Consider the following 17,947-nt stretch of genomic DNA (forward strand, 5'->3'; position numbering starts at 1 on the left):
GTGTGCTCCCTCTTTGTTTCTGAGATTAACCGGGCCTATCCGACAACATTTGTGAGTCCCAGGGTGAGAACACAAATGGAGGCCCACATATTATAAGGCTAAAAGTCTAAAAGTAATAAATTGAGGTAACTATTAAATAAAATTGGATGTACCCTCCTACTTTGAGAAACACATTTCCAATACAAACCTATAAGAAAGGCAGGTCCCAGCCCTGACCACATTGTGTTGTCAATGTCTGTGTAGGAATCCAGTAGAGCCTCTTCCTCCAGAGAGGATGCCTACTAATAGCAGAATCCAGGGCTGTTTCAGCCCCATGGACCCAGCTGCCCCTGCACGGGGCTGAGCTCTGACTAGGTGTTAGAGAATGTCCAAAGAATACATGAAGGAATGAGAATTCTATGGAGAACTGTGCTATAGAGGGTCTCAATCTTCCCCTGCCCAACACCAGACTCAGGTTGGGACAGATGTGGGCAGCCAGACAAAGATCCCAGGAGAGGCAGACAGAGGCCGAGAAAGGCCAGTGACCCCAGTGACCAGCACTGCCCTGCAGGATTGGGGAAGTCCTCAAGGGGAGTTCAAGGGGACTGGACCCTGGAGGAGACAGTGGGGAGGCTTTCCAGTGAAGGAGAGGACATGGGAGCCTAGGGATCAGCCTTGGTTTTTCTCAATTCACTTCTCCTGAGAAGACTCAGGAATATAAACCAGCCTAGACTCTTCCTCACAGACAGAAGCATGTTGGTTTACAATTCTACATAGCCAATCATCCATCTTCTGCATTTCTTTTCAGAAATAAATGAATGGAATATTGAAGCCTTAAAACTGGGTCTTGGTAACATGCAGTCCTGTTTCAGGTGGACAAAAGACTGGGAAGGGCTCCTATACAGAGGACACAGCACAGGCAAAGGAAGGATGGTGGGAAAAACAGTGCAAAAAATTTGGGGAACTATGACACCCCCAGGTGGTTGGCATAAGAACAGGGCAGAGCTGGGCGCCTGGGTGGCTCAGTTGGTTAAGCGACTGCCTTCGGCTCAGGTCATGATCCCGGAGACCCGGGATCGAGTCCCGCATCGGGCTCCCTGCTCAGCAGGGAGTCTGCTTCTCCCTCTGACCCTCTCCCCTCTCATGCTCTCTCTCTATCTCATTCTGTCTCTCAAATAAATAAGTAAAAAATCTTAAAAAAAAAAAAAAAGAACAGGGCAGAGCAGTGAATGAGGTCCGGGGTATTCCGCGCCCCTCCCCCCCCCCGCCCCCGCAAGACAAGGTCAGGTCAGAGGCGGGAGGGCCAAGAGATTGCAGGAGGAAGGGAAGCAGGGACCATTCCCCCCCCCTCACTTAGAACAACACCCAGCCCCTGAAAGGTGGACGAGAGAGGCTGCCCGGCCCCCCAGAATGGACGTCAGGACACAGTGCGTCCACAGTGAAAGTGTCCACAGTGTCCATAGTGAAACAGTCACAGCCCCAGTGATTGTTGGGGGTAAGCCGCCTGAGGCCCCTGCTGTCGTTGGCTGGCTGCGGGGTCCCGGACAGGTAGGTGTCCGAGCCCCTGTGGCCCCAGTTTCTTCCTCCACAAAGTGGTGGTCACAGGCTGTCTCTCACCGCACCCCATTCCTCCTTCCACTACAGTAGCATTGTGCCCAAGGGCTCCCCCCTCGGGACCTCTGTCTCCAGGCCACCCCCCACTTTTAGTACCTAAGAGGGGCCTCATTTCTCCCCTCTCATTGGCTGGCGACCCCTCCCACCCAGGGGCCTTGAAAGCCTCCTCAAGTGCAGGCCCCTACCGCCCCTCCACTCTCCAGGGCACCTGCCCTTCCCGGCTTTTGGAGTCCCCCAGCCCTATCCTGCTCAGGGCCCCAAACCTTCCCATGGCCCCCAAGGCTCCAAGCACCCCCCACCCCGCCCGCAGCCGCCCAGCCCGACAGACTCTTCCATTTCCCAAGTAGAAAACAGTCTCTGCAAATTTACTGAGTGCCCGCCCTACTATGAGCAAAGCTCCGTTACAGGCCGCAGAATTCCCTGGTAAACGTGGGCTCCACTTCTGCACCCCCGTTCTTAGTTGTCAGAGCTCGGGCGGGGCCCTTAACTTCTCTGGGCCTCGACTTCCCCTTCTCGCTCGTGGACTAACAACCCCTCCTGGGTGGAAAAAGGAGCCCAGCCCAGGCTCCGGGGCTAACAGAGGCGGCGCCTGAGGCAGAGCGAGGCCAAGCGCTCGCGCTGGCTCCCACAGCCAGGCCTCCTTGCCGGCGGCCAGGTAGGTCAGCGCGCGGGTCGGGGCTCCGGGCACGGGACCGGCCGGCCGCAGCCGCATCCAGGCCCGGGCGGGTCGCCAGGTGAGCGCGCCCAGGAGCTCCAAACGCGTCGCTGGCGGCCTTGCGTCCACCGGGCGGACTTCGGGTCATGCAGCCGCGCGCGGGGGGCGCCACGGACCCTAGGGGGAGCAGAGGAGGTACGGGGGAGGGGGGACTGGGCGCGTCCCTGCCACCCCTCGCCCCGTCTGTCTGCTCCTCACCTTTTCCTTCCGACAGGTGGTAAACAAAGCAGCCCTGGCGCCCAAGTGGCGGGCGGGCGCCGGGCGGCCGGCGTTGGGCTCGAGGTCCCCGATCCGCACCCGCACCCGCACCCGCACCCGCACCGTGGGGCTGCGCACCAGACCCGGAGGCTCTCAGGAGTCTCCGGGGAGATGTGCCACAGGGCTCTGCCCGGGGTCACTGGGGACACCTGTGGGCACTCAGGGTCTGTAGTGAATTGCGGGGGGGTGGGTGGCGGTTAGGCGGGGGGGCCTCTGGGTACAAATGGAGGGGCAACTGTAGCTCCGTGGGCCATCAAGGTTGCCTAGGATATCTGGAAGGGGAATCGGGGTTGCCGGCGCCACAGCGGGGGCAGACCGTCCTCTGTCGGGACATCTGGGGGGATCGGGGTCCCTCTCGCTACTGTGCGGGAAGAGTTTGGAATCTGGGGTTATGAAGGGGCAGTCGGAGACCTCCAGAGATAGTTCCAGGGTGTTGGGAAGTGTCCAGGAATATTTCGGTCAGATAGCTCTCTCCAGGGATATCGTGGGCGCAGGCGGGGGTCCACGGGCATACCCGCGATGGTCGGGGGTCGCGGGAGTTGAGAGGGGCAGTGGGAGACCTCCGAAACTATCGAGAGAGTGGTCGGGGGGGCGCCGAAGATCTTGAGGGGCATTGTAGGTTTCGGACGTCGGGGAGCGTGGGGGTTCGCCGAGGCTCGGGCGGGTGCTGACCTGTTCTTTCCACCCGCGCAGGCCGGGGCCTTCCCCAGCGGGCGGGCCCCAGAGCCCGGCAGCTCCTGGCGCGGCTGGACGCGCGCCCCCTGGCGGCCCGAGCTGCGGCCGACGTGGCGGCGCTGGTACGCAGGACGGGCGCCACATTGCGCCTGCGCCCCAACGCGGGTGCGTGTCGGGGGCGGAGCGGGGCCTCCCGGGGGGTGCGGTCTGAGTGGAGCCGGATTCCGAAGTGGAGGACCCGGGATTGTTAGTTACTCCCCTGGGTGGGGCTAATGGGTGCGACTGGCGGCGGGGCGGGGCTTGGAGGGAGCTTCGAGGGGCGGAGCCTTGGCGTTATCCTAGACTATTCCTCCAGGAGGTGACCCTGGGAAAGTTACTGCGGTGGGTGAATGTTCCATGGCTAGTTGTGGGTGCAGGGCTGGATGGTTATCCCTGGCGCTGGGGCTTCGCAAGGCATTTCTGAGGAGGTGGGGCCTGGAGAGTGTTGGGGGCGTGCAGTTGGCTGAGGGGCGGGCCTGGAAAAAAAAAATCCACCCTAGGGGGTGGAGCCTACAAACGCCAGGGGGAGGGATCGAAATGTCAGGAACGGGTTGAAGTTTATAGGCCAGTTAGAGGGCGGAGCCTGAAAAGTTCCGGAGTCCAATCGCGGATTTGCACTGCCCCCCCGCAGTGGGGGCCTAAGGCTGTAATATAAGGAGAGGGATCTTCGCGTTCTTAGAGGACTATAGGATGGTCTGCACATGTATTTGAATAGCCAGGACTAGAATTAGTTAAGAAGAGGGCTTTGCAATTAATTCTTGGTTGACTGTCCTGAGGACAAATGACGCCACCTTGGGCCTATGGCTTTCTTTTTAACACTCCCAAGAATTCCAAAGGAATTATACCAAAATTCTGATGTGCTCCCAATAATAAAACAAAGGAGTACTCACCAAACAAACTAGTACTCACTAAGAGGAGTACGACCAAAAAAAAAAAAAAGTCTTAAACAGATCCTGAATTAAGTCGGAAAGCTGAACCGAAGGGAGGGGGTTCAGAATCCTAAAAGAGACTCACCAAACCGGGAAGTAGACCGTGACTCACAGAAATGATTAGTGCAGGAGGCTCCGTGTGGGTACGTCACTTGATGCCCTGGATCATCATTCTTCGGGGGTCATCTCCTTTGGATCCCACTTCTGACTCCAAGGAATATTAACCTAAATAAAGAGGTAAACTTGGGGCACCTGGGTGGTTCAGTCAGTTAAGCGTCTGTCTTCTGCTTGGGACATGATCCCAGAGTCCTGGGATCAAGCCCCGCATTGGGCTCACTGCTCAGCGGGCGTCGGCTTCTCCCTCTCACTCTTCCTCTGTGTTCTCCCTCTCTCTCTCAAATAAATAAATAAAATCTTTTTAAAAAGAGGTAAACCGAGGCAGGCTCACAATGATGAGTTTATTTGGAAATAGAGGAATTGGAATTTGGGACTCCTCTGTAGCTTGCTACAGTTTGGGTGTAAGAATGGCAATTTCTCTGATATTCCCAAATAAACTCATCTTTTTGAGCTTGCCTCAGTTTGCCTCTTTATTTAGACTGACATTTATAAAAGCTGCTTTGTAGTCTTTATCTGCTGGGTATCTTTAAGGATGCCCAGGGCCTCTAAGCCTGGAAACATGGCCACGAATTTGATTATTGTGCTTCCTGTTTTCAAGATCGTCCTCTGACCCACCATATTATTCTACTTTCCAAACATTTTGACTATGTACCACTTTCATTTAAGTATATTTATAGCTTCACATTTAAAGTTTCTAGTATATGTGTTCCATCCAAGGAATGTGCTATAATTCATTTATCCCGTCCCCTTCTGTTGTTCATTTAAGTGGCCTTCGATGTTTTGCTACAATAAATAATACTATGATGAATCTCATATAAAAATCTTTGTGGGGGCACCTGGGTGGCTCAGTAGGTTAAGTGGCTGAGTCGATTTCAGTTCAGGTAATGATCTGGGGTTCGGGGGATTGAGCCCCAAGTCGGACTCCCCAATTGGTGGGGAGTCTGCTTGAGATTCTCTCCCTCTCCCTCTGCCCTTCCCCCGCCTCTCTAAAATAAATAAATAAATCTTTTTTTAAATTTTATTTATTTATCAGAGAGAGAGAGAGCACAAGCAGGGGGGCGGCAGACAGAGGGAGAAGCAGACTCAATCCCAGGACCCTGGGATCATGACCTGAGCCGAAGGCAGACACTTAACCGACTGAGCCACCCAGGCACCCCATAAATAAATCTTAAAAAAAATCTTTTTGTGGGGCACCTGGCTGGCTCAGAGGAGCATGTGACTCCTCATCTGAGGGTGATGAGTTCGAGCCCTATGTTGGGTGTAGAGATTTCTTTTTTTTTTAAGATTTTATTTTTTATTTTTTAAAAAGATTTTATTTATCTGTTTGTTTAAAGAGTGCACAAGCTGGGGGAGGGGCTGAGGGAGAGGGAGAGAGAGAATCCCAAGCAGTCTGTGCACTTGAGCGTGCAACCCATGCAGAGCTCGATCTCACAACCCTGAGATCACAGCCCAAGCCAAAATCAAGAGCCAGATGCTCAACCAACTGAACCATTCAGGCGCCCCTAAAGATTTTATTTTTTTAAGTAATTTCTATACCCAACTTGGGGCTTGAACTCACCACTCTGAGATCAAGAGTCGCATGCTCCACCAACTGAGCCAGCCAGGCGCCCTGAGTATAGATACTTCTTAAATAAACTTAAAAAAAATCTTTTCACACATCTTTAATGATTTCCTTGGGATGAATTGTTGGCAGATATATAGTATTCTTTCTGGTGACTATTTAAGTATCAGTCTTCTAAATTACAAGCTCTTAATGATGGAGGCAGGCTGGGTCTGAGGACCCAGAGGGGGTCCCGCAGGACCAGCCAAGAGAGTCCTTGTCTTCACACAGGATAGAAATCAAATGTGATCCAAGAGGAAGTAAGAGCAGAATTTATTGAAGATGTAGTGAGAGTGCAGATACAGAGTGTCTGGGAGACTCAGAAAGGAAAGGAAAGTGTCTTGTTTTTGTTTGGGTCTGGGGCTTTTATTGAGGATTGTGGTCTGATGTAAGTGTCCTCTCAGGCACCCAGAAACTGGTCAGAACTAAAAGGGTCCAGGTGTCCTCCATAAGTCACTAATTCCTTGGAGTTAGGGAGTCTTGGCATCCAGATGTCTAGCTCTGGTGGTCTGGAATATACACATCATGGTCTCACCTAGACAATTCTTAGAAGTTATCTATTGTGGGGTACCTGGGTGGCTCAGTCATTAAGCGTCTGCCTTCGGCTCAGGTCATGATCCCAGGGTCCTGGGATTGAGTCCCACGTCGGGCTCCCCGCTCAGCGGGAAGCCTGCTTCTCCCTCTCCCACGCTCCCTGCTTGTGTTCCCTCTCTCGCTCTCTCTCTCTCTGTTAAAAAATAAATTAAAAAATCTTAAAAAAAAAAAAAAAGCATCTGCCTTCGGCTCAGGTCATGATCCCAGGGTCCTGGGATAGAGTCCCGCGTCAGGCTCCCTGCTCAGCGGGAAGCCTGCTTCTCCCTCTCCCACTCTCCCTGCTTGTATTTCCTCTCTCGCTGTGTCTCTCTCTGTCAAATAAATAAATAAAATCTTTTAAAAAATAAAAAGAAGTTATCTATTGTGCTGGAAGACTCCAAAGAAATCATTAACTCCTTGATCCTTACAAAGAGAACATACATTATTTGTATTACAAGGAATAGGAAAGGCAGGTGTGCTGGTCCTAGCAAGAATAGAAGCAGGAAAATGGGCAAAAAAGCAGCCCTTCATGGGGCCCCTTCATTTTCCCTATCTCTTTATGGTCCTACACAAGAGGAATCTGTCCCATTAATCTTTCAAAGCCTTAGAACCTCGCTCTCACAACATATTTAATGTTGGTAGTATAAGCAGAAATAGTTAGGGATCCCTGGAAAAAGAAAGATGAGGCATAGCTTTCTTGACATGAGAAAAGTCACTTTAGGCCCCTGATCATCTTGTAATCTATGCCTGACCAGCACTACTTACCCAAAGCACATTTCTTGCAGAACTTCCTGAGATGCGTTGAAATTGCAGAATAGACCTCAATAGATAATGATTTGAAGGAAACAAAAGAATGTGAGAACAAACAGACATTATCAGGCCAGGAGATAGCCTAAGCATATCAGGGACAATAAATCAGGTAATTTTGTGGTAAAATTCCCAGTGCTGTTTCAAAAGTAAAGATTGACACATAGTCTTGAGTCATCTTTGCAGGATTTAAGCCCCTTTGAGCACTCAAATACTGGACCAGAATCTGGAGCCAGAGAATTGATGATGCTGACTCTTGCCAGCTCTCGTGTCTTCAATTAACTTAAGACCTGGGTTCAGTCCCCTTAAGATGACTTTTGCCCCAATTCCATGCTGAATTCCCTATTTTGCAAGCCCTTCCATGAATATATATGCACCTTTAGTTTAAAACTCGCCCACTTTTTGTTGTTGAAGGAGACACTGCTTTGGGAAATATCTCTAGTATTCTCTTTCACTTGTGGCAAGTAAAACCCTATCTTTTCCTATTCTTTGCTTGGATGTGTCTTTTGGCTCCATATCCATCAAGAGGCAAACCCAGTTTTGGGTAACAGTAGGAACTACAGTTTACACTTGAACAACATGGGTTTGAACTGCATGGGTCCATTTATACCAGGATTTTTCCCAATATAATGTACTATAGTACAGTATAGTACTACAAATGTATTTTCTCTTCCTCAAAATTTTCTTTATTTGAGAGAGAAAGAGAACATGACAGGTTTGGGGGGGCAAGGGAGAGGGAGAAGCAGACTCCCCGTTGAGCAGGGAGCCCAATGTGGGACTTGATCCCAGGACCCTGGGATCATGGCCTGAGCTGAAGACAGACGCTCGACGAACTGAGCACCCAGGCGCCCTCAGCTCTTGTCTTGATCTCAGGGTTGTGAGTTCAGACCCTACATTGGGCTCCACGCTGGGCGTGGAGCCTACTTAAAAACAAAACAACAGGGGCGCCTAGGTGGCTCAGATGGTTGGGCATCTGCCTTCGGCTCAGGTCATGATCCCAGGGTCCTGGAATCGAGCCCCGCATCAGGCTCCTGGCTCAGCGGGGAGCCTGCTTCTCCCTCTCCCTCTCCCTCTGCCTCTCCACCTGCTCATGCTCTCTCTCTCTCTCTCTCTGTATCTCTGTGTCTCAAATGAATAAATAAAAAAAATCCTAAAAAAAAACACCCAAAACAAAACAACAAAAAACCCCAAAAAACAAAAATAATACTACATGTAAAAACAAAATATGTGTTAATCTACTGTTTATGTTATCATTAAGGTTTCAGGTCAACGGTAGGGTGTTAGTAGTTAAGTTTTGGGGAAGTCAAAAGTTACACGCAAATTTTCAACTATGGGGGCAGGGGATTGGCCCCCCAACCCCTGCATTGTTCAAGGGTCAACTGTATATATATATATATATGTAATATCTGTTTAAGTGTTATTGTTCCCCACTGGACTATCAGCCTCTAGAAAGGAGGATGTCTATTTTAATAATATTTGAATCCAGAGCTTGTTGTGTATTAAATCTGGCATCGATCGGTAGGCACCATTTAAATGTCTATTTGTTATTGTACACAACTGGCACTCACAGATTTTTTTCTTAATGATGTATTTTATCTACATTTCCCATACCAGTAGGGCACAGTGACGTGCACACAGTAGATAATTAATAAATACTTGTTGACCTCCTATAGGAAGGAAGGAATACCTGGCAAGAACGAATCCACCTCTGCCATACCTACCTCACCCAAGAACTACATTTCCCTTTATGCTTGGCGCAACGCACTCCTATGAAGTGAAAAGAGCGACAATTACTTCCTAAGGCCCCTTTTTTCACCTTCGCCCGCCGATGCCGCAGTGTTCTATGGGAAAGGTAGTTCTAGCGCTCGTTATCTGGCCCCGCTCAAACTGAGCCCAAACTAAACTTCCCAGCAAGCAGCGCACTCGCCTGGGAAAGAGGGGCAAGATGGCGGATGCTGAAGAGGCGGCTTTGCGGCCCGGAGGAGCCTCCGCTGCCCCAATTTCATTCAGCTTCAGTCGCACATCTGCCCGGAGACGGCTCGCGGACGACGCGGGTGCGGCTCCAGAGGAGAAGGATTTCTTAAAGACCGTGGAAGGGAGGGAGCTGCAAAGGTGAAGCGCCGGGTCTTTCATCCCTTGGAATTCGGTTCGGTGGGTGCAAGCGGGAGGGTGGATTCTGAGTCGATTGTCTTGGTGGCAGTGGTCTGGAACGCCTGAAGCACAGCCTGGGAAAACTCGTGGAGGCTAGAAGGCGGGAGTGTGGAACAGGAGAGGTGGGGAAATTGGGCCTGACAGCCGTGGCGTTTGAGAAAAAAGGATGTATGCCTGAGAGGGTGTGTCTTTAGGACTTGAGGACCCTGAGGTGTGTGCGTTCTGAGAGAAGGAAAGGAGTGAAGAATGACAGGACCCCTAGTGTCTCAGCTGAAGCGGTGGAGCGTCACTAGTATGGGGAACGGGGCGGAGTGGCAGATTCGGGTTGGGGGAGACCATCATCAGCTTAATTCAGAAAGGAGAGTCAGAGGGAGAGGCTTCCAGAAGAAAATCAACCATCCAGGAGATTGATGTGAACCCTGGATCTGGGGAGAGTCTGGGCTGAAGATGGTGATTTGTGAGTCATTGTGAAGGCCATGGAGGTGGGTCTTGGGATGAGCAGAGGGTCCAGGAATGAAGGCTGATTCCTCAAAGGCATTGACATTTAAGAGTTGGGGGTGAGGGAGAGAATCCAAAGAAAGCACCATTAGGGGCGCCTGGGTGGCTCAGTCGTTGAGCGTCTGCCTTCGGCTCAGGTCATGGTTCCGGGGTCCTGGGACCGAGCCCCGCATCGGGCTCCCTGCTCAGCGGGAAGCCTGCTTCTCCCTCTCCCGCTCCTCCTACTTGTGTTCCCTCTCTCACTGTCTCTCTCTCTGTCAATTAAGTAAATAAATAAAATCTTTTAAAAACAAACAAAGCACCATTAGAGACCGGACAGGAGAGTAGAGGGTGTGGTCCATCTGGGGTGGGGGGGGGTGAGTTTGGCCCTTTTGTTTTCTCTGAAGGGAGGAGTGTGGCTCAGAACCCACTGACCATGCTACTCTCCCAACTTCATGCCGCTGTGTCCACATCAGTGTGAAGCCCTCAGAAACCCCCAAGGAACTCATCATCCCTTTGATCAAGAATGGCCATCGCAGGCAGCCACCGACCCAGGCCCCTGGGCCATCCACAAATACTGAGGCCTTGGTGGATGGGGTGCTGTCCCAGGCTGTGAAGGAGCTCATTGAGGGTGAGTGATCCCCTCTTCGCCTTGCCCCAGTGAAGGAAGAGGGGGAGGAAAATGGAAGGATAGGGTGGGACCTCATTGCTCCCTCCCATTCTTCCTTAGACTCCAAGAAGTCCCTGGAGGAGAGAGAGAATTCGGGTGTCGACCCCACGCTTGCTATCCCCATGATCCAGAAAGGCTGCATCCCTAACGGGGAAGGGGCAGACAGCGAACCCCGGGCTGAGACAGTGAGCTGGCCGCTAACTCCTCCTACCCCAGCCTCTCTTTGCCCTGTCTGCCAGGCTTGCCTCTCTGCACACAGCAGGGAAAGTCTGTGTGTGTACTAGAGGCCTGCTGCCTATCCCTTTCTCCCTCTGTCCTTTTTTGGAAGCATTAACAAATGAATCCAGCTACTGAGGTGTGGAAAACACTTGCATTCTGGAATTATCTGAGTAAGATGAGGAGCTAAGGGAACAGGAAATGCAAAGATCCTGAGGGTAGACTCAGCCTGGAGTGTTTGAGGAACACCAAGGAGACCAGTGTAACTAGAGTGGAATGAGTGAAGAGGAGGAGACGAAGTCAGAAGTGGCAGGGGCTAAACTAAGCAGGGCCTTGTGGACCAGATGAGAGCCATGAGAGGGTTCTGAGCAGAGAGGGGTCAAGCCTTAAGATTTGACAGGATCTCTCTGGCTACTGTGAGCAGAACAGAGTAGTCAGCAAAGGCGGAAGCAAGGAGACCAGTAGCATGGCTAGAAATGATGGCCACTCAGACCAGAGTGGTAGGAGTGAGGCCTGGAAGGACAGGTCGGGTTTAGTGAGGGAGGGAAGATCAGGGTGAGTATAATGGCAGCAACAACCTGAGCAGTGGCACGATGGCAGGGAGTCAGTGTGGTGTGGGTCCATCAGTGAAGCAACCTACAGTGTGTCTAGAGTGAGTATAAAGAATTGAGGGGGGGATAAAAAAGAATCAAGGGAGTGAGGATGGGAAGTGATAGATAACAGGAGAAGTGAGGGGTGTGTCTACAGAAGCAACCAAGTCTGTCTTTCATGTCCATGGACCCCACTTTTCACCGCTTTATTCACAATTTTTTTTAGCAGTGCTTCTTTGGGGCCTAGTTCTCCTACCGCCCCAAGACCATCTTCTCTTTCGACTGAACTGTTCTCGTTGGCCTTCAGCTGTCTTCTGGTTTCTTTCATCTTAAAAAAAAGACCTTCCCTTCACTTTCCATCCTGTTCCCACTTTGGCCTCATTTCTCTCATTTCCTCTCCTTCCCCAGCCTTCAGCATCTCAGTGGATCACAGTTCCATCCATCCTTCCTCTCACTCAGCCTAAAAACCTTAGAGTCACTCTTGACTCCCCTCTTTGTTTCATACCCCTTATGCAGGCTTTCAGCAAAAGCCTGTCATCTCCCTTTGCAGAATACATCCAGAATCTGACCACTTTGCACCAGCACCTACCTACCACTCTGGTCTGAGCCACCAGCATCTCTCTTCTGGACTGTTGCAGTAACTTCCTCATGGGCCCCCTTTTGGTGGCCACCCTCCTGCGGCTCCAGCCCAGACCTCCTGATTAATCTCTCACCGCCCCTCTCTGCCTCCACATCTCTTTTTCAGTCAGGTTGGCTTTCACGATGCTCTTCCCACAGGGCCTTTGCTCTTACTGTTCTCCCTGCGTGGACTACCTGTCCTTCTCACATCCTTATGGCTCCGTCTGTCATTTCCTTCTGGTCTCTGCTCAGATATCAACTCAGTGATATTCCCTTCTCCATCCCTCTGCATCCCCTCAATCTGCTTTATTTTTCTTCATATAACTTACCACTACCTGACATAACCTGTTTTATGTATTTTTTTTATTCTGTGTCTCTATAACTAGAATGTCAGCCCCACAGGGCAGGATTGGGGGGTTTTGTCTGTTTTGGTCACTGCTTTACCCTCATCAGCTAGGTCAGTACCTGGCACAGAATAGGTGCTTTATAATTATTTGTTGAAGGACAATGTGGAGGACTAAAGTGAGGGACAGCAAGAGGAAATCAAAACTAACCTTGAGCTTACTGGAGAAGAAGCACTGAGGGTCATCCGCTGGGTGTTAGTAAACGTGCTTCTGAGGGCCCACCATGGGCCCAGCCTAACCATCCTTTCTCTGCTGAACCTGTAGGTGCCGGAGGAAGCTGATTATGAGGCAGTCCCCGTAGAGGCCTATGGGCTGGCCATGTTACGAGGCATGGGCTGGAAACCTGGCGAGGGCATTGGCCGCACCTTCAATCAGTGAGTTCTAGGGTAGGGGCAGGGGGCAGCAGGCAGGGCAGTGAACAAGACCCCCATGAGTTACCGCCCGTCCAGAACCATCCAGGCAGGGAGAAGGCATGTCAGTAATTCAGTAAGCCTTTCCGCTACTGTTTCAGTTTCCTGTTTGCCCTTTGAAACTCTGTAACAGGTTCCGTTTATGTGTAGGTTACCTTTCTGAGCATCACCTTCCTCATCTGCAAAATGGGGATAGTAACAATACTGATTTCCCAGGTCTGTTGCAGAATTACATGAAATTATGCACATAAAGCACTTACAGCAGGCCCCGGCCCCAAATAAACATAGACGAGACATTTGCTGTTATCATCCAGACTTAGGATCCCTTCTCCGTTTTCAACTCCAAAGAATTCTGAAAACCATTTTTTTTCATAAACCACTTAGTAGCCAAACATGACCTGAATTGATGGAGAGCATATTATAGTTGATTTCTCCTGTTTGGTGTGAATATTTGTACGATTTCCCCTGTAGAAATATTAGGGTATTTGATTATAGGGATCTGCCTCAGATGCCACTGTAGATAATATGTAATAGATGGTATACCCAGTGTGTTATTAGGTTGGACTAAATGAAATTGCTATTTCTATAGATCAAAAACAGTCCTAATGTGAGACCGGGAAGGATATTCTTGAACATGTTGACAGGGTGGGATTTGGGTGATGGTAGTGGGGACACTGAAGACTTGCACACAACCTCCGCCCCGTATCCCCAGCCCAACAAGCTCCTGTACTGTGCTCCCTGCAGAGTGGTGAAGCCCCGTGTCAACTCACTGAGGCCGAAGGGGTTAGGGCTGGGCGCCAACCTGAATGAGGTCCAGGCCCTGGTCTCCACTGGCCCCCACCACCAACCAAAGCCAGATGAGGAGCAAGAGAAGGATAAGGAAGACCAGCCTCGAGGACTGGTGCCTGGAGGGGCTGTGGTGGTTCTTTCCGGCCCTCACCGAGGCCTCTACGGGAAGGTAAGGAACCAGGCTAGGCCTAGAGCCCAAGACAGGCCGCAGATAAGATTGATGTGAGGGGTCAGAGGGAGGAGGAATTGATGGAAAGGCTGGATGGGAGTCCTTGTCTTTCAGGCCTGCCTGGCTTGCTGCCTCACTCGGTAACTCAGAACCACTTGCTGGGCCTTTCTGGGCCTCAGTTTCCAACTGAGAGAGAGAGAATGCCATATGCCACATGTTCCTGAGACTTAAATTCTTTAAAATATATCCAAGGCACACAGTCTGCTAGGGGAGACACATGGACCCAGGCCCAGACCTTGGGCCAGTCTGGTGGGGGAGACACAGGGGTCAGGCCTATTGGAGGTAAGAGTGGATAGCTTGGTCCTAGGAATGTGGGTTTAGTCCTCTCAACCACTGCCCAACTTCTTCCTCCCAACACTTCAGGTAGAAGGCCTCGATCCTGACAATGCTCGGGCCGTAGTTCGCCTGGCCGTGGGGAACCGCATGGTGACTGTTAGTGAGTTCTGCCTACGGCCTGTCTCCCAGCAGGAGTTTGACAAGAACTGCTTGGATCTCAGTGAGTGAGCCTCTTACCTTGCTGGGAGAGTTGGAGAAGCATTCCGGGGGGGGGGGGGGGGCAGTAGAGCCTGTCTCGGGGGGGCGAGGCTGGGGGGGTGCGGGTGTCAGATCCGCAGAGAGGAGGGGCCGCGGTCTGCCTGGCAGGTGTGCCATCTGGTCAGAGGTCAGGAGGTGAGAACAAAGAAATGGTTTATTCAGTCTGAAGAAAAATTGATCTAGTTACCCTGGGGCTTTAGCCTCTTTCTGAGAGAGAAAAAACAGGTATAGAAATCTATGCCTATCCTCAGGAGGTATGTCTGTTCAAGGTGATGAGCCTCTCTTCTTCTAGGGCATGAGGGCACTTGGGACTAGGCCCTGACCAAGGAGGAAGGCAATCCAGGCATGGCAGGAGGATGGGGGCAGTTTGGCAGATGGGAGATTGCTGCTGACAGAGCTCTCAGATTTCCCTAGCCCACACTAGGTGGTTGCCTCAGATCAGTACCATCAGCACATGCTGGAGTAGCTAAGGAAGGCATCCTGAAGGAAGCCCCAGCAGTTGAGGGGAAGGGGAGAGCATTCTAATGGCACCAGCAAAGTTGTGATGGTGGGAGGGGACACTGAGGCAGGTGGGAGGTAGCCCGAGGCCGAGGTGTAGCCTGCCGGGTCAGAGAATGGCACACTGAGGCTCCTTCCTGGTTCTCCTCCACACACTCTTGCACAGGCCAGATGAACAAAACTTCCCCAGGGCAACAGAACGGAACAGCCTCATCATGGAAGGCCCTCCAGGATCAGGACCTTCCCGGCCGGCGGGAGGACTCAGAGAGGAAGCGGAAACACCTTCCCTACCGGTGGGACCCTGGGCATCTGGGATAAGGGGAGAAGGCAAGGCTGTGGAAGCGTTCTAGCAGTCAGAGAAGGCTTCTGGGGCAAGGCAGGCACATGGAAGGAACTAGGGATGGCATTATGGGTGCGTGTCACAGCCGCAAAGGTGGGGTGACTGGAACGTGCGTCTGAGCAGCTAAACCTTGCATTGGCCCCTTTCCACAGACAGGAGGAGCCTGCAGCCAAGAATGAGAAGGCCGGCCCCCGGAGCCAGCACTGGTTGCACAGGGACCTGCGCGTGCGCTTTGTGGACAGACAGCACAAGGGCGGCCAGTATTACAACACCAAGGTGGGAACCCTGCAACCTGGTGCCCCCTCTGCCCCCAGGAACTCAGCCCCCGTAACTCTAACGTTCTCACACCCCCTGGCCCTCTACCCAGATGACGATTGAAGATGTCCTCAGCCCAGATACCTGTGTGTGTAGGACAGACGAAGGCCGGATCCTGGAAGGTGAGTGTGAGGGATGACCACTGGGTCGTTACCATCCCGGAGCCCAAATGGGAAGGCTGTCTTCGACCAAGAGGCTGGCGTGGGCAAAGGCTGGGAGGTTGGGCAGAGTTCAGGTATTTTGTAAGGCCCAGAATCTTCTAACAGAACCTGAGGCACTTCTGTGATGGTGATTATCTGAGCCCCTCTTTCCCCATGAGCGAGTACTGGCATGAAAATGAGCTCTTTCTCCCTCTGAGGACCGGGCCTCGTACGGCTGTGTATGGAACTCCCCGTGCAGGGCAGGCAGGTGACACGCCCATAGTAAATGGGATCAGTTGCCATCACTCACCATCTTCGTGCATAAGTGCTCCCTTTCTTATCGTTATTTCTAGGAACTGCTCCGTAGGTGTCCTTGCCTGTGAAATAGGGTGCAGGGTGGCTCTGGGCAATACAGGAAAGGCCTTCTGACAGGACCCTGGGTGGGCTGGCCCTGGCCCCGGGCCTCACTCACTCCGCTTTCCTCATCTGCAGGTGTAAAGGAAGGCATGCTGGAGACCCTGGTCCCCAAGGTCGAGGGCAACCGGGTGATGGTGGTGCTGGGGCCACAGGCTGGAAGGGTGAGTCCCAGACCTGGGCATGGGTGGGGCAGGGACCATGGGGGGGCTGTCCTGGCATCTGGGTTGGCCTTGCTGACTCTACCTGCCACTACTCCAGGTGGGCCGCCTGCTGGGCCGGGACAGGGAACGGAGCCGGGCTCTGGTGCAGCTGCGGAGAGAGAATCAGCTGGTGGAGCTTCACTATGATGCTGTCTGCCAGTACGTGGGCCCCAGGGACTCTGATGAAGACTGACCCGCGACCCCACTCCCACCACCACCCCACCATCCCCGGCCTGCTGCTGGCTCTGTACAGTGTGAAAAGCCTGTCTTCGCAGAGGTGGGGAGGTCACCCTTCCGCCATCTGCTTGCACTGTAGCTCCAGGACAAGGGCAGGGACAGGGCACGAGATAGACGGACCAGAAGGGAGGCTCGAAACAAACTGGGTATTTTCCAGAACTTAGTGTGTAATAAAAATCATTTCCCAAACTTAGTAGAATGATGAGATCATAAATGTGTGCTGAGCTGAGTGGAAGTGGGAGCTGGGCTGACTGAGGTGGGAGCCATTCCGGGCTTCAGCCCCATGGCCCTGTAGGGGCTGACAGACAAGTCAAAGGATCCACCTGCTCACAAGCTCATTCTTGGAACACCAAAGCTATGAAGTATGTCCCTTGAGCAGATACTATGGAGCCTGGAATGCCACATCTCTGCACAGCTTTCTGAGTGAGAATCCCAGCAGTGGCTCTGCTTTTACTCTTGGCCCAGATCAGATATCTTGTGCCAGTAACGAGAGTCCAGAGGAAAGGGAGGCTTCTACCCACAAATAGGATATGTTTGTGCTACCTCCCAGAGCGGCCAGTTAATTTCGGGGCCCCCATTTTAGGCCCCAAACTTTGGCTTGACGGTAAAAAAGTTTTGTGTGTCCCGGGTAGAATTTCTCTTATTCCTCCAGATAACTGGACTCACAGAAAGGTGATTGTCAGACAGTTCTTAAACTTTTTCCTATTTAACGGGGTGAGATAGAAAAGCAGCAAGGGAAGCCAAAGCTTTAGGCACAATTGCTTCTAAATTATCCCCAATCACTGAGTTGTTGATGTAATAAATGGTGTATGAGCTAGATCTATACCCCCTGGTATAAACTCATGACATGTCAGAACATGGCACAGCACTGGAGAATTGTTTTTTTAAATAACTGAATTATCGCATTAAAATTCTTACAGCTCTTTTTTTTCTGATTAAATCTTTAAAAAATGTTTTTAATTGTTGAAGTATAATTGACATACAATGTTATCTTAGTTTCAGGTGTACAGTATAGTGATTTGACAATTCTGTACGTGACTCCATGCCCACCATGCAAAGCGTACTCACCAGACAATGTTATTACAACATTATTGACTCTCTTCTCTGTGGTGTACCTTTCATCTCCCTGACTGACTGACTGACTTTCTTATTTATTTATTTATTTATTTATTTGATAACTGGGAGTTTGTACCTCTTAATCCCCTTCACCTATTTTGCCCATCCCCCTTCTCTTTGGCAAACATCCCCTAGAGCAGAATAATAAAGCTAAGCTGCTGTCCCTGCCAAGCAGAGGCAGACTGCTGTTTTGAGCCAAAATTGAGCCGATACAGAAAAACAGTGAGTTGGCCAATTCAGTGGCCATATGCCGAGTAAGGTAAGGGATGATCAGAAAACCTTCCAGTCTC

At 51.5% G+C, this 17,947-nt stretch overlaps 1 protein-coding gene across 2 annotated transcripts; it reads left to right on the top strand.

The window, feature by feature from the left end:
• Nucleotides 1-2,269: 2,269 nt before the first annotated feature.
• Nucleotides 2,270-17,496, top strand: GPKOW (G-patch domain and KOW motifs). Of its 2 annotated transcripts, none has more exons than XM_027609497.2 (12): nucleotides 2,270-2,327; nucleotides 8,980-9,418; nucleotides 10,411-10,565; nucleotides 10,665-10,789; nucleotides 12,697-12,806; nucleotides 13,587-13,800; nucleotides 14,224-14,356; nucleotides 15,059-15,185; nucleotides 15,385-15,508; nucleotides 15,600-15,669; nucleotides 16,180-16,265; nucleotides 16,363-17,496. In XM_027609497.2, exons 2-12 carry the CDS (start codon nucleotides 9,252-9,254, stop codon nucleotides 16,495-16,497), a joined length of 1,446 nt encoding a protein of 481 aa, XP_027465298.1. In that variant the 5' UTR covers nucleotides 2,270-2,327; nucleotides 8,980-9,251; the 3' UTR covers nucleotides 16,498-17,496. The 2 variants fall into 2 exon arrangements, with proteins under 2 accessions (XP_027465298.1, XP_027465297.1); XM_027609496.2 differs by lacking the exon at nucleotides 2,270-2,327 and adding an exon at nucleotides 3,965-4,446.
• The last annotated feature ends 451 nt before the right edge of the window (nucleotides 17,497-17,947 follow it).

Source organism: Zalophus californianus, chromosome X, assembly GCF_009762305.2.
Source record: "Zalophus californianus isolate mZalCal1 chromosome X, mZalCal1.pri.v2, whole genome shotgun sequence".
NCBI lineage: Eukaryota > Metazoa > Chordata > Mammalia > Carnivora > Otariidae > Zalophus > Zalophus californianus.